General features: G+C 52.9%; 1 protein-coding gene across 1 annotated transcript; it reads right to left on the bottom strand.

Moving 5' to 3' along the window:
- Nucleotides 1-1,179: 1,179 nt before the first annotated feature.
- Nucleotides 1,180-24,673, bottom strand: RETREG2 (reticulophagy regulator family member 2). The gene is made up of 9 exons (XM_054043635.1): nt 24,421-24,673; nt 19,498-19,604; nt 12,629-12,659; nt 11,632-11,767; nt 9,999-10,083; nt 8,013-8,150; nt 7,480-7,574; nt 6,279-6,414; nt 1,180-5,219 (listed from the first exon to the last, which is right to left on the bottom strand). Exons 1-9 carry the CDS (start codon nt 24,612-24,614, stop codon nt 4,501-4,503), a joined length of 1,641 nt encoding a protein of 546 aa, XP_053899610.1. The 5' UTR covers nt 24,615-24,673; the 3' UTR covers nt 1,180-4,500.
- Between the last annotated feature and the right edge of the window lie 28 nt (nt 24,674-24,701).

Raw genomic sequence — 24,701 nt, 5'->3', positions numbered from 1 at the left:
TGTGTCCAGACTTACTGACATCAAAACATGATGTCCGCTGCTTCCCCCCCCCTAAGCCCGTACCCTGTCAAAGAAGGAAATCAAGGTAGCTTGGCATACTTTGTTCTAGACAAAGCCATGCTGACTATTCCTTCTAAACCGGTTAGCCTCAAGGTGCATACAGACTGACTGTTCAGCATTTGTTCCAGGATCTCTCCAGGTATCAAAGTCAGGCGGACTGGTCTATAAGCCCCAGGTCCTCTTTGTTCCACTTTTTAAAGAGGGGGCTATGGCTGCCTTTCTCCAGTCCTGAAGAGAACTGTTCTTGCCCTAATCTCCCAGCAGGCCACCATCAGAGCCAGTAGAATCCAGGTCACCTGGGTCCCACCCCCCCTCTACCGCTGTAAGTTAACTAGCCAGGTTCCCTTAGCTGCAAGGGGAGAGGGCTGCAGTACTGGAGTCTGATCCCATCAGCTCTAGCCTTGCTCCTGCCTGTGCCCAGCAGGCCCAGGGCCCCGATTCCAGACAGTAGCAGCTGTCCTGGGGATTTCCTGGCCAGCAGAGGTCAAAAACTGGGGAGGTGTCAGTAAAGGAGGGACTTGGGGTGACCAGACAGCAAGTGTGAAAAATCAGGATAGGGGGTGGGGGGTAATAGGAGCTTATATAAGAAAAAGACCCCAAAATTGGGACTGTCCCTATAAAATCGGGACATCTGGTCACCCTAGAGGGACTTGACACTAGAGCATCTTAGGCCACTGCAGAGTAGAGGCTGCCGAGGTTTCCAAGAAGAGCGATGCTGAACGGACAGCCAGAGACATCAAAGTCACAGCCATGAGTCCTCCATATTCACCCATCCCCTCATTGTCATTGCAACAACTCTGCAAGGCTGCTGGCTGAGCAACTGCACCAGACAGGGGGTTTTCCGAGCATGAGTGAGCTGGGCAGGAGAGGAGAATCCAAGCTGGCAGCCAGCCGGCTCTGCCCCACCCCAAGACGTTACCTCCCTCGGGGGGCCTGCTCACACCACCCGGCAGCTGATCCGAGCCTCGCTGCTAGCTCTGCTCTGCATGTACAGTACCGCCCCGACAGACATCTCCCGCCAGGGTGAAAAGAAGTGATTTCTCCCCCATGCCTGGCACTGAATGTCAGACTGGCACCCCACGCGAGGAGAGCAAGACAAGCTAGAAAGACTCCATCACATACAGCCAACAAACTTTATTGCCCAGAACTTTCTCCTCTAACATTTTTTCGTTTTTATTTTTTATTACAAATTCTACATTTTGCTTTTAAATATAGCCATAGAATGAACACTGGTTACAAGGACCCCTCCCCCTTTTCCTGGATGTTCTTAGGAAGAGATTAACACATTTTTATTACCAGGTCTCCTGCAGACCTACCAGCAATGAAAAGCCACCCATGGCTACCAGCACTGGTGCCTCAAATTCTCTTGCGGACATAGTGCTCAGGGAGAGAGTGGGCATATGAGCAGAAGCATACAAGATCCCTTCCCCTCCCCCCATCCTGAAAGAAAATTTGGGGTCCAAATTGTTGTGACCCATTTGTGCTCCTACCGTGCAACAATGCCTTGGTTAGCGATATGTGGCAGCCTGTTCACTGGATACGTTGGCGGGGGCTTTTTGGAACAACGTTAGCACCATTTGAACGTGGGCGGCTGCGATGTGGGCCATGCACACAACCCTGTAGACCGCAGGATGCTGCGCTGCGCCTGGGATTCCCAATGCAATGCAGGACAAGGAGGCCGACATTTTGCTTTGGCAGCCTACCAGGAGCTTATCTAATTTACATCCAAGCAGACTGCAGCCACCCTCATGAGACGGGGTGTTCTCCGAGGAAGGGCACTGCTTGCTAGGGCTACACTGCTGTGGTAAAGGGGGTGAGAACAGGCTCCATTTGGGCCAGTTTGGCATTCATTGGGCTAGGAGGAGGTTTTCGGGAAATGCCTCTACATTATCTACTCAATAAATAATTGAACGCTTCCCAAACCTGGGATTTGGGAGCAGATCGTCCTAGCTCGAAAGAGGCCAGGAGGGGCCACCATTAAAGAATTCATAGACCCACAAGCCACCACGCCCATGGAATGTTCCATTGAGCAGGGAAGTCATACAGAGTGTAGAAGTGTCCATCTAGTCCATGCTTTGAACAGTCAAACAGTGACAGAGCTACCAACGCCTCTGGAGTCTGCCCTGTCCCACACAAACAGGGAAGGGCTGGGGGGGGAGATCAGCGCACACACAATACAGGGGGACAGCCGAAGCCCAGCTTCAACTGCGGTCGTGGGGCCAGAGAACTCTCCAAAATGCTCTGCCCAAGGGGTGTAGCAAAGACGTCATTGGGCCTCTGCTCCCATCCCCTGGTTATCTCAGCCCTCTGATCTCAGGAGAGTTTTCTGAATTTAAAAGCTCTGTTGTCAGTTATGAGAAATCCAGTCAAGGGGCTGCGCCTGGGTGCGTGACGAGCTGACTGTCTCAGCTCTGGAAGAGAGAGTGCTGGCTGGGGGCAGGGAAGCACAGCAAGGCATCCTGCCTCTGCCATCAGGCTAGACAGACTCTCTCCCTGGGCCCATATTCCGGGGACTGGTGGCCACGGGCAGGCAGCCTCTCACTTTCCATACGCTTCTTGACTGCAGCACCCTAAGTAAGAGTTGATAGGAGAGGCTGCAACAGCCCTGTACATACATAAAATTCCCACTCCTCCACTTCCGCTAGCCAAGGGCCCTCACGCTGCAGGGTCTACGTGCAATGAGGACACAGAGACCCTTAGCAGTCTCAGCCAGACCCCAGGGTACATTAAGACAGTACGGGGGTTACGAAAGTGAGAGGGATTGGACGTACTAGGTGCGACGACAGGCAGGACTCCAGGCAGCCTTGCTCTTGGGCGTGTTGGCCTATATGCCCGAGGCAGAGCCTGAAGTTCCACTGCCCACCATTTCACAGAGGCCTTTTGCACACACGCCTGCAGTGCTCCGCTGTCTGTGCGGACAGAGCTAGCCCGACCAGGCCCAGAACTTCCAAGGGGACGTGCTGAGCCGCCACACGCTGGCTGAGCCATTTCTGCTGGGCTGTGCACAGAAGCTACCAAGTCAGTTTACAGCTCCCCCCTTAGAGTCAGTAGAGCCTCTCCTGTTCCCCTGCCAGAGCTACGGCCAAGGACGCCCATTCCCTGCTCCAGGAACACAACAGGAGCCATTCTGGGCAGGGACTAGAGCTAGGATGGCCTGTGGCTGCGATACAGGGAGCAGTGCCTCCTGCTGGAAGCGAGATCAGAACCTAGTCCACGCTGTACACTGGGACAGTCCCAGGAAGCGCTGGGGACCCAACTGGGCTAGAATGGGAGGTGCTTCCAAAGGCCCTGCTTGAGAGGACAAGATCTGAGGCGGCTGTTCCGTCCCTCACACTGCCCTGCCAGCTCCCAGACCCAGCGAGGGCAGCCTGCCAGAGGAGGAGCAGGTTCACCGGGCAGCAGTGAATGATCCTGTGCTGGGACTGGAACGGAGATGCCAAGTGCTGACAGCAGGGACACGGGTTACGAGGGACGAGGTGGTAGAGTGAGTTGTATTGGCCCAGCCTTGGGCGTGGGCGGGGGCACTTGGGATGTAAAGTGCAGTAAGAGATTGCAGAACACCGCCTAAAAACAGCCTTTAGTTATCAAAAAAGTTAGATTGGGGGGGTCCATCACACAATTACTGTCTGCGCAGCCCCTCGGACTAGAGCCACAAAACAATCAGACGCTTCTCCGCTGCACAAGCCACCAGAAAGCCAGCCAGCTGCCACAGCGAGACACTAGACAAGAGGAAGCGGCACTCGGGGGTCTGGCTTGGTCACGCTTATTTGGAGCACAATGGTTTGAGGAGCCGTCTGTGTGCCGCTCCGTTAAAGACAGGGGCAAGGAGCAACTGGTCCAGACCTGGAAGCTGCTCCATTCACAGCAGTGGTCTCCGGGCCAGACACCCAGGGAAATGCCCGATGCTAGGTTTGATGGAGAGGCTACTACAGTCTGCCATCTGCCTCACAGGCCCCTTCCTGCATCCACCCACCTTTTCCTTGCTGGTAGGAAGCGGCCTGCCTCTGCTCTTCCCCGCACCCAGAGATGTATTTCCTTCCCCTCCCCCTATCCAGCTCAACCAAAGACAGTTAAAATTATTTACACTTTTAGCCATTTAAAAACCCACTAAACTACGCTTGCCTCTGTCCTGCTGGGGATGTGGGATAGCAGCAGCTACGTCTAGCTCAGTACTCTGCGTGCACAACGAAAGCCAAACAGAAGACAGACCAAAATACTGCACCATCACTAGGAAGCTTTTGCTGGGGTTGGGGTTACAGCTGCGGCCTGGTTCCTCTCCTCACTCAGACTGAGGAAGGCTGGGCTGGGAAGGCTGGGTTATTCCGACAGCACATGAACACAGCCGTTTTGCCACCCTGGTCAACACGAATCTCTCACTGCAGGAGTCCGTCCGTCCATCCTTCCAGGGAGGACGAGGAAAGAGGGGGCGACAGAGCCGACCTAAGACAAAGACGCCGCTGCCCCCGCCTCCTCTGCATCCTCTGGCTTTGGCAGCTGGGAGGAAGCTGGAACTGGAGGGACGGGCGATTCCTGCACTTCCTGCTCTCCTCCAAGCCCCATCTCTACATCCATTTGCTCCAGCTCCCTCTGATCCAGTAGCTCAAAGTCATCCACTTCCCCCTCCTCCTCCAGGGGAGCTGCAGTCTCCGTCCCCACCACCTCGGTCTCCGACAGCTGCGCCTGGAAGTTCAGTCTCTCTTCGGGCTCAGTGGGGAGGAACTCGGAGAGGGAGGGCCCCTCACTAGCTTCAGAGGAGCGCAGCAGGGCCGAGAGGGTGTTCTGCACCACCGTGGTGATGGCAGTGGTGACAATCTCCTCGCTTAGCACATCGATGCGGATGCCCAGGCCGGGGGCAGCAGCCGTCTGCGGCTCTGCACCGCCTGGCGCCACTTGCCCGTTCCCATTGAAGTGCGTATTTACAAAATGGAGAGGAGAAGCTAGATGGAGAACGGAGAGGTCAGAGTCCACAGCTTCCTTCTCCACAGAGTCCAGCTCGTGGGTAGCATGGGCAAGCTCAGGGCCCAGTGGCACCCCGAAGGCATCGTCGTCGCTTTGTGGCCCCAGGTCTCTGGAATGATACTCTTCTACGGAGGGGAACTCTGCCAGGTCCTTGGCGAAGGACTCCTCCGGCTCACTGTGCAGGCTCTGCTGATCCAGGTCTGAAAGGCACAGCCAGGCAATGGCATTAGCAGCAGCTCTCGGGTGCTTCTCCCGCTCTCCAGTCCCAGGCCCTTAGGCCCGGACTGCGCGTCTGCCTGCCCCAGCTGATCTTTGCCCCCTGGGCTGCTCCATCCTGCTTAGTGTGGAAGCAGGGGGTGCCCTGCACTCCACGAGACGAGTGCTTGAAGGAACATGGGTTTGGATCCAAGCTCCTGCACAATTCAGCTCCTTCCTGCCTAGGAGCCACCTCCCTTCACTCTGCCCCACATGTGGGGTGTGCGCAGCAGGGGGCTCACCAGACCATCCCCTTCTTGCCATCCTCCACCTGCCACGGGGCCTGTTCACGCCTAAAGCCCCTGTCACACTTCCACCTTCTCCCCTTTCAATCCCTCCTCCAACCCACCCCCAAGTGTCTGACGAGCTACACTCCCATAGATTACCCAGTGCCCACAACTCTTCCTGCACGCACCCAGCCAGCCCCGTGATCCTGTCGTCACCACCACACAGCCAGCCCTCATCGGAGCCGGCGAGTGCTGCGGGGCAAGGCCTCTGCCTTTGTTTTGTACAATGCCACACACAGCTTGGGCACCAGAGCACACGTCAGCACTTGGCCGGGCTTGCCTGCCTCTCTGCTCATTGGCAGAGCCTTTGAGGACCGTGCTGCCTCCCTCTCCAGAGTTACAGGGTAGTGCATGGCGCGGGATCATCCAGGCAGCAGAGATCAGACAGCTGGAGCAGTCACGGAAGCTGTGCTGCGGCTAAGGCCTCCCTCCCCGCCCAAGGCGGGGGCTGGACTAGCAGCCCGGCTAGGAGAGCTTCAAACTCCAGAAATGACAACACAGACTCCCAGCCCAGTGATGGGGGAGATGGGGCATGCCACCTTCACTGCCAAGTGAGGGTCTCCTGGCTCCCTTCTGGCCCTTTCCCCTGCAAACAGCCTGGTTCTCCCCGTCCTCCAGGGGCCTGTCCCAGCTCCAGGGGCGGGGAAGGGACAGTGATGGCCGGTTCCTACCAGACAGCTGTTTCAGGACAATGCGTGGGGTGAGGGTGGGAATTACCTTCAGACACATCAGTCAGCTGCGGGGTGGTGGCCCTGGAGACAGAGAAGCCCCCGCTCTCCAGGATGGAAGCCTCCTCATCAGAGAGCTCAGAGTCGGTAATCGCCAGCGCTAGTGCTGTCTTCTTCACATCCACCTGTGGCGGAGGAGAGCAGAGGGGACAGTTAGGTTTGGGTGCCCGGCTGGCAGCACTCCCTGCTGGCTCCCCTGCACAGACCGGAGCCGCAGGGGCAGAAGGTATCTGCCAGGTGAACTGTTACACGGGTTCTCACGCTGTACAGGCAGGGGGCTGGGCAGAATCCTCATGACACTGTCCAGGCAGACTCACCCGTGCTGCTCCTGGAGTGAGCGCGGGTGGGTTTGCGTCCTGCCAGCGCCCAACATGGAGGGCCCAGTGGAAAGCACATGTGTAACTCCTGCGAGCCCTAGAAATCCCCACAGCAGGGGATTCTCCCCCATCCTGCGGTGGCTACAGCACTGTCGCAAAGGGCAGGGACCCCTTTCACACCAGTGCCAACAGGCCATGCCAAAAAGGACATCTATACACGCAGCAGCAGAGGGCATTGCAGATACTTTCACGTGACCTAAAGCTTCCCACCTCCCAGCCCAGCTTCTCCCTCCACTGGCAGCTGCAGCAAAACCAGACGCCTGCCCTGATCACCCCATCAGCGTGGAAATAAACGGGACTACACATCTCCCATCTACGGAGCAAGAGCGAGTGGCGGGGAACAGCTCCATGACCCTTTACCCTGGGCGTGGTCAGGGTTCCAGGAAATAGCAAGCCGTCTGCACCACCAGCACCGCTGCCTGCAGGCCGGCAGAGACAGGTGCAGCGTGACTCCCTGCAGAGCCCATCGGGGCTACTCTAGTCACTGGCTCGAGGGGGCAGGGCGAGCAGGCAGAGCATTGCCTTACTCCAGCTCCCTGGGCTTTGCACTCCACCACACTGCTCCCGGGGCCACCTGACAAGCAGGCCCTCAGTGACAGCCCCTCCACAGAGGCAGCTCGCACCCCTCCCTTAGCACCCCCTGGTGACTTTCCAACCCCGGCCAGGGCCCAGAGGCCAGGGCCGACTTGCACCGCTCTGCTGCTGGTTACCAGTGTGGCTGCATTCTGACCAACCCTCTGTTCCTGGCTCCCTGGGGAGGTGCTGGCAGGGAGGAGAGTGCTATCTACCGCACGGCTCCTCTGCAGCCCTTACCACCGGGGAGTAGCCAGACAGCTCCGCCTCACTCTCACTCTCGGTCTCCGCCATTGGCTCATCGCCAGCCATGGGTTCACTCTTTCCTTGGCGCTCTGTGTGGGGAAATGGAAGAAACGTCACTGAGCGGCACCGGGCTCAGAATCCTGGAAAGGGGAGGGAAGGAGCTGCGGGGTCCTGTCTAGGCCATCCCTACCCCAGGCCAGCTTTGTTCCCTTCAGCCCCTTCGCTAGAGTTCTGCCCAGCCCAGTTAAGCATCCCAAGTAATGGGGCTCTCACCCCTCCCCCAGGAACCCCTTTCACTGCTTGACAGGTCACTCCCAAGCAGTCTCTCCCCGTACTCCCAATACTCAGCCTACATTTTCCTTTGCTCAGTTTTCCCCCATCACCCCTAGAATGACCCTCCCTCCCCCCGCTATCCTCCCCTCCCTCGGGGATGCCATTTCTCGGGCGTTCCACACCGATTCCGACTTGCCAGTGCTGTTTTCCCAGCCGGCCAAGGCAGAGAGAACAGAGAAAAGGCATTGCCTTACTTCTCTTCTCGTGCTTCAGGTGCAGGGTCTCTGCTTTCATACTGTAGTCCAGTTTCATCAGGACAGGTTCCAGCCGAGTGTACATCCGCTGGATCAGCTCATGGTAAACCACCAATGGCCACAGCAGAATGCTGAGCACTGGAAACGCAGAGAGAACCCGGAACACGTTAGCCATTCGGAAAGGGGTCAGTAAGACAGAAAATATCACAACATCACTACTATATAAATCCATGGCACGCCCACACCTTGAATACTGCAGGCACTTCTAGTCACCTGAGCTACACAAAAGATATACTAGAATTGGGAAAGGTGCAGAGAAGGGCAACAAAAATTAGGAGGGGTATAGAACAGCTTCCATATGAGGAGAGAACAAACAGACTGGGTCTGTTCATCTTGGAAAAGAGATCACTAAGAGGGGATATGACAGAGGTCTATAAAATCATGACTGGTGAGGAGAGAGTGAACTGGGAAGTGTTATTTACCCCTTCACATAACACAAGAACCAGGGGTCACCCAATAAAATGAATAGGCAGCAGGTTTAAAACAAACATAAGGAAGTACTTCTTCAGTCAACCTGTGGAACTCACTGCGAGGGAATGTTGTAAAGGCCAAAACTATAACTGGGTTAAAAAAAGAACTAGAGAAGTTCCTGGAAGATAGGTCCATCAATGGCTCTTAACTAAAATGACCAGAGGTGCAACCCCAGGCTCCCAGTGTCCCTAAAACCTCTGACGGCCAGAAGCTGGGACTGGATGACAGGGGGGATAGATCAGTTGATAATTGCCCTGTTCTGTTCATTCGCTGTGAAGCACCTGGTATTGGCCACTGTCCGAGACAGGATATGGGGCTGGGTGGACCTTTGGTCTGACTCGCTGTGGCCGCTCTTACACTGGGAAAGGAACAATAGGCCAATTCTCCCAGTAGCCAGGCCCATAAGCACCAGGAATGGAACCCATGTCAGCTGAAGAGCAGTCTGATGGCACTGGCTTCCCCCTTACAGGTCTGCCAATGCACCTCACTCCTGATCTGCAGCACCGCCCTATTATTCCAGGGCTACTTTCATCCACAAACAGCTTTGCCAATGCACAGCAGCCCTTCCCTGTGACACCCCTGCTATTACAAACCTGAGCTCTCTGTAGCGCAGTCCACACACCTCATTCCTGACCTCGGAGCTGGAGCTATAGCTGGAGGCTAATTCAAGTGACCGACTTCTGAAAGGGCAGCAGCAGCCTAGGACGTACAAGCAAGGCTGTGCCCCAATTGGAAGCCAGTGTGCCCAACACCTGAGTGAGCCGATAAACTAACACGGCCACTGGAGCAGGGGAAGAGTAAACAGATCAGCATTCCAAGTTTCCAAACTGTGGTTCTGACTATATAATGAAGTTCTTTAGGGTGATCTTAAGAGAGCCAAGTACTTACATTTCCTTCCGATTTTACCTCCTGCTGCCCGTAACGTTTTGGGAAGGTTGAATACACATTCGCTTTCCCCAGTAATTTTTTCCTTTCAAACCTGGCACACATGGACTTGTTCTCTGTTGAAGTTTCAGAGTGACACTGCATTTCTCTGCTTCCCTGCAGGAACACCTGCTTCACTGAGCATGTTAGAGAGACCGGGCGGGTGAGGAAATCTCTTTTATTGGACCAACACCTCGCCCACCTAGTCTCTCTAACACCATGGCCAACACACCTACAGCTACACTGCATATAATCACCGAGCACGTAGAACGGTGCAGATCTGGGAAGAGGGTTCACTGGTTGACTGTGGCTCCCTCTTCTGGCTTTGTGCAGTACTGCATCCACTGCAGGTCCTACATAAACAGTATGCTAGCAAATGATCTGAGGCGGCAGGGAGGTTATGCATCTCCCTTTATCTGGTATGGGCTGTGGGATATGAAAGAATCGTGAGCACACTTCTACCAGCATATCAAATGACTCAAGCAAGTCATGACTAGTCTCAGTTGACACCAAGGGGCCACTTATACTCACAGATGATGGAGGAGATCATTATGCCCGGAACATAGTGTCCGACCATAGCCAGGATCAGGCACCCCGAACAGACCCTTGCACAGAACTGGGGAAACAAAGAGGTGAGGGATGAACAAAACAACAGACAAGAGGCAAAGACGCCATCCCTGCAGCTGGGGCAAGAGACGCGCTCGGCGCCATTTCTCACCTTAAAATATTGTAACGCAAATTTAATACACAAAAGCCTGATCCAACCCAATGGCTTATTCTGGCCTAGATTTGTGCTGAGCTCCCGGCACTAATGGTCAGAACTCAAACTTCCCAGCCCCGGGGAGAAGCCGAGTGAAGTGCAAAAAAGCAAGTCAGTGTAGATGAGACCTAGGGAAACCTAAGAACCTGTGACCACCCCTCCGCCCCCCGACCAAAGAAGCTTTATGGGAATGTCCTAAACTGTCTCACTTCTGAAGTTCAACAAGGCCTCCTGGAAGTAAGATAGGATATATTATAATTAGGCATTAGATAGTGCTGTTCATTTGTAGATTAACATTTTATAGAGGAGTCTATACTGTCCCTCCCGTTACCCAGATGGGGAAACTGAGGCATAGAGCAGTTAGATGATCTGTTCACAATCCAGGGTGCCCTGCCCACCCCCCAGTACGGCTCATCTGGAGTTGGTGGGTGTGTGACCGTCCAGCCCAGACTCTTCTGCTCTTTGCAAGGGGCACAGGCCCGTCTCCCGGGTTAGATGACGGTTCTAGTGTCCTGGAGGTCTGTCAAAGAGACCAGGGCTGGAGAGACTGGTGAGCGTGAGCGGAAATGCTGGTTGGCCAAGTAAAGGAAGCCATATAGGAGAGTTTGGTGCACTCTGAGTCTCATCTTCTAACTAATTCAAGCTCAACACTAGAGGACACCAGACTAAGTTTATGGCATCTGTCTTGAGTTGCTTTCTCTCCCCCTTCTGGCTGAATATTGTAACTGTGGAGTCACCTGTCTGAGAAGCGGGTATAGCCAGCAGTGGAAATAAATATAGTAAAACCCCACTTGTTTCTATAACTTGAGCACACTGGAGTCTGCCAAGTCTGCTGCAAAGGTGGCCTGTGTGGATGTCATTGATCTTCGGTGATGTCGAGGACCTAATACAGGCCAGGACCAAGACCTGGCTACGAAGAGGTAATTCCTCTCCAGACGACATCTGGCACATCCATCAACCCCTAGGTTTATGCCAGATTCTTTCACGCATTCAGGAGCCCTGAGCACCACTGCACGATGGGTGTGGAGAACAGCAGCTTGAAGGTGCTGCTTGCAAAACAGCTTCCAGCGCTGAACGGAGCCTACGACAGGGCAAAAGCCATAATCGGACGAACTTCCGACTCGGACTATAACTCAAGGAACAGAGAGCTGGCCATTCCCATAAGGGGTTACGCTTGGCCCCAGCTCACAGGTGCTGGGAACACAATTATTCGTTAGCAAAGCTTCCCTTTCCTGAAGTCCGGGCAGGGTGGGATGCAAGAAGGACACCCGCAATCATCAGTGAAGGGCTGGAACAGTGAAAATCTTGCCCTAAGATTCCTCCCACCCCCCCAGGTCATCTGAGGAGCCCCTGACTACAAGAGGAACACCTCCAGCAGAGGGGGAGTGGCATGGCCCAAGTTACCTTGGCAGGGTTTTGCCTCTTGTACTGTAGCAGCTCCAACAGGTACAACCGGAAGGTGACCCAGCTCTCAGCCAGGCAGTAGCACAGCTCAGGGACGCTGAGGAGATGGGGCTGTGCTCCGGCTGTCACGCTCTCACTAGAGAAACAGATACCAGTGTAAGAGGACAAACCTTCAACGCACCCCACTTCACTTGGGGGTACAGCAGCCATAGGGAAGCAGGGCTCCCTATCCAGGGCTTCATAATACTGGGGTGCATCTCAAATTTAACTTCACTAATGATGCCTCTCTGCTTTGCCCACCCCACTCCACTCCAACCTCAAACAGGGTCGGACGAGGGACAGCTGAACCATGCTGAAAGAGCAGGGGCCCAGGCACCTTGCTGCAAAACACAGCACCTCCTTGCAAATAGCAACATCCCCATGTCACAGGTCAAGAGGCGAAACCATCAGAGCTGGGATTAAACCTCAGGGAGCTCCCAGCAGCCAGTCCTGGGTAACAAACGCCCTGCAATGCTGGGTGACCGTGCTGCCCATAACCAATGGCTAAGCACTGGGGGCCGGAAGCATGCAATTACAGGTGGTGCATGTACTCTACAAAAGCCAATCCCAGGGATTTCCTTCTCTCTGGGGATTCTTAAAATAGCTTGGGACAGATCTGCTTTGCCTGAGCGTCAGGGAAAAATCCTGGACATCCTGAGTGCCAGAAGCACGCAGACATCTGAAGGGGATCAAGGTTTCCTGGAATCTCAAAATGCTGTTCCTGCGCAAATGAAGCCAATGGCTGCCACTGCGGGAGCATTGCAAACCCTGCTGTGTGTCAGCTAAAGAACAGGCATTTAAGGAACCATGCTCACAAACACACTGCAGTGTGAGTGGGGAGCAATCCTGAGCATGGGCAAAGGAGGGGGGCCAGGCAGAGAGAAGGACAGACAAGATCACCACGCTGACCTCACCACCCCCGCTGCCCCCTGTCCTGAGAGGGCACAAGCGAGCCTACCTGTCCCCTCCCGGCTCCTCCGAGGGCTGCGCTGTAGGGACAGAGCAAGAGAGATTCGTTAGCCAAGTGAAAAATAAGACACGACAGCTTAATTGCTAGGAGCTGAGCAGAGAATTAGCCAGGGATCTCCCTGCACGTAGGAACCAGGCTAGAGCTGGCTGTTGGGTTTGCACATGTTTACGTGCAGAGAGAAGCGGGAACGCTTCCTGGTAAAGGTTCGCTTTCAACACCAGAGTGGCCGAAGCATTGCACACAGCCCAGATTCAGCCCCCAGAGGTCTCTAATGGGGCCAGTGGCTGCGCTTGTCTCAGACCCCAGCAGGAAACGCAGTCAGGCCACAGATTCCATCTCCACTAGGGACACCAATACAGACTGACCTGGAGTCCTGAATGCTGGGCCTGTCGCTTCCATAGGCTGCAAGCCCGTATTAAAGACGGGAGCAGCTGCACTCTCAGGTGCGTCCCCTGAACTCCTCACAAGGCACCAATGAGCTCCCAAGCTGGGCAACATAGGAGCTCAGAGGCTGTTTGAAAACCGAACAGCGAAGTCCCTGAACACGGTTCCTAGGATGCCCTGGGCTGTCAGCTACGTGCTGCATTTCCGTTAGCACCTGCCACCCTAGAGTCCTCTGTGGAGAGTGTTCCGAGTAGGCTCCTCTCTGCAAGTCATGGCAGGATGTTTGCAGGGAGGGGGGTGTTTTTAGCATGCAACTGGGTACCAAATAGCACAGACCTGCTGTATAATTCACGAGTTGCGGGTTCCTGGGTGTAACTATGTCCTGCTGGCGACACTGACCCCACTGGGAAATCGACATTATTTACTATTTGTCCTACCAAGGTGCCCAGGGCCCCACTGTACTGATGCAAGTCAGGCTACTGGAGGGCTTGGGAATCTGACAAATGCTGACTGGCTGAGACATCTCTCCAGCCCAGTTTGGGACACAGACTCAGGGACAACGAAGCAGGGCTTCTGTGCAGCGCTGAAGGCATTTCCTGATGCTTGCACAATTCCAAACTCCGACGGGATTTTTTCCCTCAAACATCCAAAAAGTGCAATACAAATAAAGGGCTGTTGTTGGCCGAATTTAGGCCTGGAATTCAAGCTGTATGCAAAACACAGGTTCCCAAACCCTGTATGAACAGAAAGGCTTTGGAATCTCTCCCCGGAGTCTTGTCAACCAGGAAGTGGAAGTGGCTGGTCTAGTCCAGTCTCACTCAGGGGCGGCTCTATGTTTTTTGCCGCTCCAAGCACGGCAGTCAGGCGGCCTTCGGCGGCACGCCGGCGGGCAGTCTGCTGGTCACACGGATTTGGCGGCATTTCTGCGGGTGATCTGCCGGTCCTGCGCCTTCGGTGTACCCGCCGCCGAATTGCCGCTGAAACTGTGGCACCGACGGACTTCCCACAAGCATGCCGCCGATGACTGCCTGTCTGCCACCCTCACAGCAACCGGCAGGCCGCCCCCTGCGGCTTGCTGCACTGGTGCCTGGAGCCGCCCCTGGTCTCACTCCCCAGCCGAGTGAGATGCAAAAAGGAAACAAGCATTCTTCCCCGTGGTGAATGCTAAGTGAGACTTGGACTTCTCAGACTTAACTCTCTCCAGTGGTCCTGACGCAGAGATGGAAGCTGTTCTTTAACAGATTTGTTCGCTGTACACTGTCCTAGCAATGACAGTGGTGGGCAAGTCAGTCAAACTCTTCCCTTTGCTGTAAGCGCCAAACTGACAGGCTCCTGAGCGGTGCACTGGAGCGGGAGACAGCGTGCAGAGGCGAGGAGGCAATCCTTTCAGTCTGTGACCCAGATTCCCGTAATCAGCCCAGTCACTCTCCTTGCCGGTCTGCATTCTGGCGGCTATTTGATCAGCTCAGCGGTCACACACCGAGAGCCATGGTTTTTCTGCCACGGCATGAGATGTAAGCATCATTCATTCAGCCGTTTTGCTGTGCTGGTCGTCTACCTCTCTCTTGTAGTGGAAGCAAAAACGCTTGCTATCTATCCCATCTCCATGCTGAGACGTCTCAAAGGTGCTGCCTCATCACAGCACAGAGAAATCCAGCTCTCGGAGGTGCAGCTGCCACCTGCACTATGCCAAGATCGCTCTGGAAGTTGTGTTTGGCACCGGCATTTTTTGTTGTTTGCTGCATTAGGTGGTAGCGCCTGCACTGTTATTGTACAAGTGATAGTGCGCTGCCACCTCTCCTATTTCCTGAGGCATAGCACCAGGGCTGTGGAATTCCCCAGTGCCACAAGCAATGGTAGAGTGCCAATCTATGGCAATGGAGGGTGTGACAGGTTCCCCCTGGGGTGCCACATGACTGTGGTGAATATTGGGGGGCAGGGTGTCACAGAGGGAATGAGAAGACTCCTTCCAGAACTGCTGACTCCAAATAATTTTGAAATCAGCTCCAAATCAATGGTGGCTCTGGGAGATGCAGAACGGCAGCACATTTTGGGTGTCTACCGCAGCTGACCAGAGCGCAACCGAAATCCACTGGTAGAGAACAATCAGCACGTCGCACAGAGTTAGGATCTTCTGCAGATATTGCCATATTTGGCAAATTCAAGCTCTCATTTAAAATTAGTACGCCAGACCCTCGCTAGAATGCAGGATTTTGGATCCATGCGCGGTCCCGTGTTCCTACGGATTCCAATGAAGGTAATTAAATTTGGGATTCCCGCGCTATAAGCGAATTCGCGCTATATAGATGTACGTTCTAGCGAGGGTCCGCTGTAGTTTCCATCCCTTCTTACAGAAGCACAGTCTGCGTGCTGCCCACCCCGATGCAGTGCAGAGCCTAGGGAAGGATTACATTCTCCACAAAGCTGGAGAGAGCTTCACACAGGAGCTGGGACCACTCAAATGAGCAAGTTTTTAAATCCCCACTCTCCTTACTGAGATATCATCCGCCATCATCCCACTTAAATCAGTGGGAAGTTAGAGAGTGTATTCAGGACAGCCAGCTGGCCTTAAACATCTGTCCAGAACAGTAATGTCTGCTGACATTTCACGGTAAACATTTATATACATCTACAACCCAGTGTAAACACAGCTTGACACACCAGATTGCATCTAAGAGACGCGACTGCCAGTATTCAGGTCAGGTGATGGCGCCTGCGGTTCCTCAGCTCTTAGAAATTCCCAGTGCAAACTCGGCTAGAAAGCAGGTCCCCTTTTTAAAAGAGCACCAGGCATTCATTTGTGTCCCAGTTATTGTCCATACAGAATGCAGCTACTGAGCCAAGCCTCCACCCTGGTGCTGGAGTGTGACTTGAGGGGTTTTCCAGTCACAAGAAGATCTGGACCCAGGGAGAAGTGAACTTCATGGGTGGAGGCAGAGGTGTTAACCCCCAGATGCAGCTCCTCCTACTCCTAGCCAGTCACATACTCTATTCAAATCCCTCCTTGTACACTTATGCATAGAGTTTAAATATCAAGACAAAAAAAAGAATGTGGGAATGATCTGCACCTCCTCCAGCTCTACCTGCTGTCTGGTCAGCCAGCGGATTGTGGTTACAACATGTTTGGTCTAACAGACCACGAGATCCTCGGGGCAAGTGTCTCTCTCAGTTTTGTCTCTCTCGGTTTGCTCCAGTAACAATCCTTATTTGATCCTCATTGCAGGAAGCACCTTCGTGTTACTGGAACATTCCAAGAGTTAGTTTTGAATGGAAAGAAGGGGAAGTGGCTATGTTTGGCATAGGTACATGGCTACAGAGCACAGCATGCACTCATTCCATTCGGATACGACTCCTAACATGCTGTGCTTCTCTGTGCTCATGTTGTGGTCCATGACTGTGGCGGGTGAGTCACTGAAGAATAAAAGCTGATGTTTCGTACCAGCTTTCATCCACAAATGGAATTACTGAGGACGTTCAGTCTCCCGTGATGCTCCAGACTGAGACCTACTGGTTTTGAGGAGTGTGTGTATATATGTCGAAACTCTTCCAGGTGCCGTACTGACCTGTTTCTTGCTCTGCAGGAAATACGAAGCATGAAGCTCCCAGGCTGCCATTCGGTGTTTGAACTGGAGGCCAGACTCCGACAAGAGCCGTTACACGGTCAGCTGTGGCACATCGCACTAGGAGGCCCCTTGGTGCCAGAACATGGCTCTTCCCTTGCAGGAGCTAAGGCCATTTGGTACAATGGACTACACGGAAATCCAGGTTGTGACCTAAGTGGGTAAATCAGGAAGGTGATTTGCCCTTTGCTGGCAGCACAGAGACCAGCGAGGGGACAGAACAGCCCAGGGACTGGTTTTAGATGAAACCGGTGGGGAAGAAAACAACTCCGAGAGAAGCAGTTCTGTCCAGCAACAGGCAGCACAAGAGGACAGCGGATGTGCATCAGGCTATAGCACTGAGAGTCAAGGACATGGGATCAGTCTTTGGCTCCCGCACTGCTTCGTGTTCTAGAACTATCCCAGCATTGCTTTCTGTTTGCCAGGGGAGAAGGTGATGGCTTTAGTTCTGGTCTTTTCTGACGGAAAGAAGACTTCCCCTCTCCCACCTCTGCAAGACCGTTATAAAGGGCAGCCAGAATTCTGTAAACAAAAGGATTTAATAAGCCTAATGCAAATAGGCATTTTGGAGGATTGGGGGGTATTTTAAACATTTAAACTCTTCCCTGCAGTGTTGGAAAAACAGCATCACGCTAGCGTTCGAGAAACTGGCCAGTCTCGTTTCACTGCCCAAGCTGAACGAAGTGCACAGAGTAAACAAACAGCATCAAGAATGAAGAGATTAATACAACTGAAAGAATGTTTACACAGCCTAGATAATCTTATCAGGGCTGCATGTGAGAGCTCTTTAAGTCACCACCCTAGCAGGTTACATCTAGCCCATCTCTCTCTCTCTTTCTCTCACACGCACACGCGGGCCCCCTCTAGTACAAAACTGTTTCCTAAATCTATTCGTTTAATAAATTTAGCTGAAGGAGGGACTCAAACTAGATGGCAACCAATCACACCTTGTTTGAATAGTCTTCCTTGCTGCTATTCTGAGGCCTGGGGTACACCTAAAACTTAGCTCAACCTAGCTACCTTGCTCAGGGGTGAATTTTCCACACCTGTGAGAGACATCGTTAAGCCCACCTTAGCCCTGGTATAGACATCTCTATCCCAGTAGAATTCTCCCGGTGACCTACCCATCGCTTCTCGAGATTGTGGATTTACTGCAGCAATGGAGACACCTCTTCTGTCACTGCAGCGAGTGTCTATACTACAGCGGCATAGCTGCAGCAATTGTAGTGTAGTCCTAGCCTGAGTCTGATGTTGACAGAGTCCCCATAATACATTGGCCAAGATGTGCAAGATGGTCCCTGTTACCTACTAGCTGGAAGCCAGACGTTGGTTCGTACAAATACAATAACCTAGGTCATACAGCTGTGTTCACGGCCATTGTCCTCTCCGCTACCCTGTTGCAGCCGGAAACGGCTGTACCCAGTTTTGACTGTTCCTGATGGAGTGCAGGCCTATCTCCTGGATAACGACAATGAGGTGATTGTACTCAGCCTGGGATAAGCACATCGGTTTTGACTGTTATGTTATTGGCAGTGTACACCCGTGTCTGGAATCTGCCTCTCACCCTCTGCATTGTATTTAGAAGGAACCATTAGGAAAGGGATAGATAATAAGACAGAAAATATCATAATGCCACTGTATAAATCCATGGTACGCTTGCACCTTGACTGCATGAAGCTCTGGTCACCCCATCTCAAAAAAGAGGTATTATAATTGAAAAAAGGATAGAGGAGAGTAACAAAAAACAATTAGGGATATGGAACAGCTTCTGTATGAAGAGAGATTAAAATGAATGACCGGGACTGTGCAGCTTAGAAAAGAGACAACTGAGGGGGGATACGATAGAGATCTATAAAATCATGACTGATGTGGAGAAACCGAACAGGGAAGCGTTATTTACCTCTTCACATAACAGAAGATCCAAGGGTCACCCAATGAAATTAACCAGCAGCAGGTTTAAAACAAACATACGTAAGTATTTCTGCACACAACGCACAGTCAACCTGTGGAACTCATTACCAGGGGATGTTGTGAAGGCCAAAACTATAACTGGGTCCAAAAAAGAATTGGATAAGTTCATGGAGGGAAGGTCCAGCACTGGCTATTAGCCAAGATGGTAAAGGTAACAACGCCATGCTCTGGGTGTCCCTAAACCTCTGACTGTCAGACACTGGGACTGGACGAGAGTAGATGGATCACTCGCTAATTGCCCTGTTCTGTTCACTCTCCCTACTGATCTGGCACTGGCCACTGTGGGAAGACAGGCTACTGGACTAGCTGGACCATTGGTCTGACCCAGGATGGCTGTTCCTATGGAAAGGACAGTACCGCGCACTGTTTGACACAGAGCCTTGGAAGCTGAAGAACTCTGTTCAGAAAAAGGAAGGATTAACAAAGTGACGTTAGTTCAGAGAACCTGGGCTCTGAGGAGTTTCCCATCTGAATTGGCAGAGGAGACCCAGAGTCAGAATAATCCTAGTGTTGAGCAGAAACACCCCAGTCACTGTCCTTTTGACATGCGTATCCAAGTTAGCTGGGCCTCGCCAGGCCCCATCAAACTGAACGGCTGTCAACAGTTCTATCAATCCCCAGACAGACATTCTGACTGCACCAGCCATCGTTGCCTCCTATTTGCACACGCTCCAACCCGCCAAGGAGCCTGCCCAAGCTGGTTTGTGGATTTGAGCACTCTCAATGCAACGGAGGCAGTAGCTGCAGAACAAGGCCCTGAAGGAAGGGAAGGAGGGGACCTACAGTACCCATAACGGTCAGGGAATACCAGCATTTGTCCACGACCCGGCAGTTGTAACCTCATCCCATGATTTCCCAGCTACAACAATATGCATCACCTACCAGAGAAGTCAAACAGGAACCTGGGCTTCCACCTCTCCAGCAAGAGAATTCCAAGCAGAGAGATGCTGAGGAGAAAGAGAGGCCGCAGAGAAGTGGAGGAAAACAACCTGGGAAACCAAACAGAGCCGTTATCAGCTGGTGCACTGGGAAGAAAGCTGCGAGCCCCTGTTACTAAGATGAATCCATAACTGCGGCTTTGTGGGCAGACGGACTTCCCCCTCTGTGCCAGAGTTCCTTCCCCCGCTGTAGAATACGGAGAGCTGCACAAGTACAAATCCTCACAGCGCAACACACTGTACATGCAAATTGTTATAACTGACTCTTTAGGAGGTGCGCTGGGAAGACCAGCTCAGTTTTGAAAAGAGCTGCGGTGACAGATGATACATCGGTTTCTAAACCATCGTCAGAGAGCATTAGATGGAACAGAAACAGATCCAGAATCTGCTTCCAAACATTAGTTCTTTTGCTGGTCCTCTCCCCCCGATCCGAGCATGGGTCACATGCAGCATGTGGCCCTGCCACTCACCTGATGTAGACGGATTGGAACCCAGGCTCTTCCATCTCCCTCACTGACATTCTGGCCTGTACCCAACAGCCCCAGAGATCCATGCTCACCCCTAGCTAGAGGGGCTGTCTCCTCCCAACACTTCATAAATTCAACAGTAAAAGCTGCTCATGAAACATGCCACCCCCCCCCCCCAACTCCAGCCCCATTCGTCTTGGTTTCTCACCTCCCAGCAGCAAGCAAAGAAAGGTTAACCAGAGCCCGTCAACCCCATCCTTGGGCCAGCCACGGGCTGAAGAGGGAGCGATACACTCCTCGCCTGCTATGCTTTCAGCCTGAAAGTGCTCTCAGCCCAGGGAGCACAAAACCACACTTAGCTTCACCTTGCTAGAAACACTTATCAAGAGACTAACCTCAAATAGGGAAGTGCACTACAAATACAGACTAGATAACCTGGAGGTGCACGCATCTCACTGTGCAGAGCGACAGAGAGCTGAACTCCAGGGTAAACCAAAGAATCAGAAGTTAGAGAGCTCAGAAGAGAGATTAGGTCTTATCAAGGGCCACGCAAAACAACCTCCCTTTCCCTTCAGTGGGGCCAAGACAGAACTGTTCCCATCTCTTCCCTTGCGGTGAGGATTCTACGGCTAGAAACATACCAGCTCAGGAAACTTTTCCTACAGTTCACCTTCAATGTCTCTTTTCTGAATTTCAGCTCATAATCTCCAATTATAGCCTGTGGGACTATACTCAGGCCTTCCCCCACCTGCGGCAGTTAAACCATTCTGTGTCCCACACCCCATTTTAATCCACTGTAATTGTTACTTAGCCAAACTAGACACATTTAGCTCCTTTAATCTTTCCTCATACATCAGTCTCCCAAACACACCAGCCTCACAGCACAGCTCCAGCTTCAAAGCTCTGCTCTGGATTTACCCTCTAAATTCAGCACATTAGTTCATAGTCATTTAAGGAGATGCATATGATGCAAGTTTCCAGCTGGGTAATTTTAAGGAAGAGGGAACAGTAATAGAAAATGATTTAAATGAGTGACTGGTCAAGTATCTTTTTTCTTCCCATAATTTTAGATTCAATTGTTCATTGTTTTGGCATCTAAAAAAAAAAAAAAAAAAAAGATTTTCTGACCAATTTTGCCCTTTTCTGTCTGGAAGACCACAGACTGAACATTTTGCCAAAAAAACGGACTCACTGTTTACATGAGTAAACAGGATGTTTTTCATTCCAGTCCACAGCTTGGTTCTGCCACTCATCCTCCAAATTTGTTAATGCTGCTGCTGTAAGTGTGGGGGAGGAAACAGGCAGGCACAGGGCGGGATGGAAGGAATGTGCCAGGACAGAAATACAGAGCAGCTATTGGCTTAGCAAGAGATCAAGGTCCCCAAACACTGAGATCAATTAGTGGAGGGGCCGAGGTGGAATGTAGCACCTCCTCCCAGCCCAGAACATTACTAGGGTTACTAACCTACTGTGACCATGGGATGAAGTGCACTAATTTAACTAGAAACATGCCTGGGCGAGGCTCCAATTAGCTACAGCTGCCAACAGGAGCAAGCACTTTATCATCATAGGCCAAATCCTGTAGAACCCCTTGGCACCTCCCTGGTAGCAGGGAGAGGCCTGTTTGTGCTTGTCAAAGGAAAGCAGCAGGGTTACTCCAGGCTAAACACAAGCCATACAATACTGGGTTATGGACTGTGGCTGACCTCATCTTGAATACAGAAGTGTAGCCCATGGACCAAGGGGGCATTAGACAGACAGAACATCTGCGCAGGGGCCTCCTCTTTGGACAAGATGGAGTACTGTATGCTGGGACCCCTACTACCAATGGTTTGCACCTCCATACCCAGGGCAGATGCAAAGGACTGTTTTATGCAAGCTAGATGCCAGCTGGTAAGATGTCAGTGTAACTCCTAGATGGACACATCTTGGATGTTCCCATAGTGAAGGGTATTTGCTGCTTCATCCTCCCTCCCTGCCTCACAATACCGTTGATGTTTTACAGTCTCCCACTTTAGGTACATTCCCGCTGTGCACTTCTCTTGGGATTAACTAAAAAATGGCAGTCACACCAGCTATTAAACACATGCAGTAGGGACAGAGAAGAGTCTTGTACTTTGGTTTTTTAAAAATATTTTGGAGAATTTTAATTCTCAGAAAAGATGAGACTTTGTACTAGGAAAGGTAGTATAAGCTCTCACCACCCCACTCTAGCAGCACCTCTCCAGTGTGACCCACAGACACCATTAATTAATTCTGGAGTCCTCAAGACAGCTCGGCTAATGCACCTCAATCCTAACCTGCAGCATCTTCCATTAATGCAGCCCTGGATCATTCTAGCTCAGGGGTAGGCAACCTATTGCATGTGTGCCAAAGGTGACACGCGAGCTGATTTTCAGCGGCACTCACAGTGCCCGGGTCCTGGCCACCGGTCCGGGGGGCTCTGCATTTTATTTAATTTTAAATGAAGCTTCTTAAACATTTTAAAAACCTTATTTACTTTACATACAACAATAGTTTCGTTATATATTATAGACTTATAGAAAAAGACCTTCTAAAAAAGTTAAAATGCATTACTGGCACGCGAAACCTTAAATTAGAGTGAATAAATGAAGACTCGGCACACCACTTCTGAAAGGTTGCTGACCCCTGTTCTACCTACTGCTAACATTGCTAGACATGGCAATGATTTTGCGGTATGGCAGCAACTCAATTTCCTTTCCCTTTCCCCTGCTCGCATTATCTTGTAAACATCTGCATGCAACTGCCCACAATGGTTTTCTAGCTTTGCACTTTACCCACTGTTCTCACACACTTTCTGCTCTGAGACAGTCATGAGATTTGCCCTGGTTTAGCCTGCAGGATGCTTTGGGGAGAGCGGGTCATTCTAGGCTTTGTTTTAGTCTCCCCTCAAGCCTCCCTCACATCAGACCATCCAGGTTCTTGGAAGACGTCCCAAAGTGTGTTTAGAAACGCTTTTCTGTAATGAGGTTCTACAGAACATCACTTGACATTCCATCTGCACTTCAGACCAGGAATTGTAGATTTCTTTAAAGATCATGAGGAGAATACACCCTGGCAATCGATGCATGAGAGAATTATAGAACTGGGCACTGAACTGCTCACACCCAGCTTTATACTGGCCATGAACCCAAAGGAAACTGGCTCATTGGCCTCGAACTGGGGACATGTGAACTCTGCCCAACTCACATAGACAACTTGCCAGGAGTTCCAAGGATCCCCTAAATTTAAATAAAATGGATCAGCCCTCTGAGACGACCAGTGACATCACATGATACCTTATCTTGGGCTATGCAGCCTGGCTGCAGTTTGAGATCTACAGCTCCACTAGCTGCACCTTAGAGAAGAGGGCAACAGCAGGGCACAGTGCAGAACTCCATGGACCACATTTCTTTCTGTCCTACAACAGGGTTGCACTTGTCCCTGTGCAGAAGTGATACTGCATTCAGTCCCCTAGGGAGAAGGTGAAAAACACTCGTTTCACCCAGATCTAAAGCAACACCAGTTTTTCCTGAACAAGCACAGTAGCACTGACCAAGCTCCGGAGAGAATTCCAACTCTCGCACCACAGCAGCATCACCATGAGATGGCATATGTGAGGAAGGGACAAGGCAGGGACGAGAACCTACATTGAGGCAGAGAGCCCCACTCTCCACAAATGGACAAGATTTGTAACACATCTCCTCAGAGAAACAGTCTGAGCAGCATCTGGTTTTCTGGGCGGTTTCTGCTGCTTTCCGACCTTGCGTTCCAATGGGAACAATCAACTGAGGTACCAGGAGACAAGGAAGATGAGAACAGCACTGCGTGAAATCCTTACAAAACAACTCGGAAGATGCACTTCAATAGAAGCATCACTGCGGGGCTGAATTCCCCTACCCCACCTTCCCTCCAGAGCTAGAGTGTGAACGGCCAGGCCCCGCAGCTCACAGCGACACTGACCTGGGCAGGAACCAGGGACCCGACATCAGCATCACCCCTAGCAGCGTTTAGTGCCAGCTAGCGGGGATCTCCCCTGCTCACACTGTGCGGCCCCCCAAATCCCCAGCACCCTAACCCCCCTGGCCCCCCCAGCCTCAGACCCCCCTTGCCCCCCCCAGGCCTCAGACCCCCCCCAGCCTCAGATCCCCCCCGCCCCTCCTCCCCCACGCCTCAGACCCCCTTCTCCCCCCCAGTCTCAGACCCCCCTCGCCCCTTCCCCCAGCCTCAGACCCCCCCCCACCCCTCCCCCCCAGGCCTCAGACCCCCCCCAGCCTCAGATCCCCCCCGCCCCTCCTCCCCCACGCCTCAGACCCCCCCAGCCTCAGCCCCCCCTCGCCCCTCCCCCCCGGCCTCAGCCCCCCTCGCCCCCCCGCCCCGGTGCCCCCGCCCGCTCTCACCACAGGGCCCCCCCGAGCCCGCCGGCCGTGACCAGGCTGTGCAGGGGCCTCTCCCAGACCAGGAGCCGCTGCGCCGCCGCCAGCGCCGCCTCCCAGCCCCGCAGCCGCTGCCTGAGCGCCGCCGCCAGCCGCTCCATGGCCTCCTCGTCCGCCTCGGGCCCCGCCGCCTCCTCCGCCCGGCCGCCGCTCGCCATGGCTGCTCCGGCTCCGGCTCCGGCTCCGGGCCCAGCGCCGGCTCCGGGGGGAGGGGCGCCTGTCAGCCGCAGGCGGAAGGAGCCGCG

The sequence above is a fragment of the Malaclemys terrapin genome, chromosome 11, assembly GCF_027887155.1.
Source record: "Malaclemys terrapin pileata isolate rMalTer1 chromosome 11, rMalTer1.hap1, whole genome shotgun sequence".
NCBI classification, from domain to species: Eukaryota; Metazoa; Chordata; order Testudines; family Emydidae; genus Malaclemys; species Malaclemys terrapin.
Note: the sequence above shows the minus strand (reverse complement) of the source record. Positions and strands in the feature narration are given on the sequence as shown.

Excerpts from the sequence above, each read along its gene's own strand:
- RETREG2 (XM_054043635.1), bottom strand. The coding sequence starts at position 24,614 with ATGGCGAGCGGCGGCCGGGCGGAGGAGGCGGCGGGGCCCGAGGCGGAC. Across the intron at positions 10,084-11,631 it reads AGAGGCAAAACCCTGCCAAG|TTCTGTGCAAGGGTCTGTTC; the intron begins GTAACTTGGGCC and ends TTGTTTCCCCAG. Across the intron at positions 6,415-7,479 it reads TGTCTGGCTACTCCCCGGTG|GTGGATGTGAAGAAGACAGC; the intron begins GTAAGGGCTGCA and ends CCTCCGCCACAG.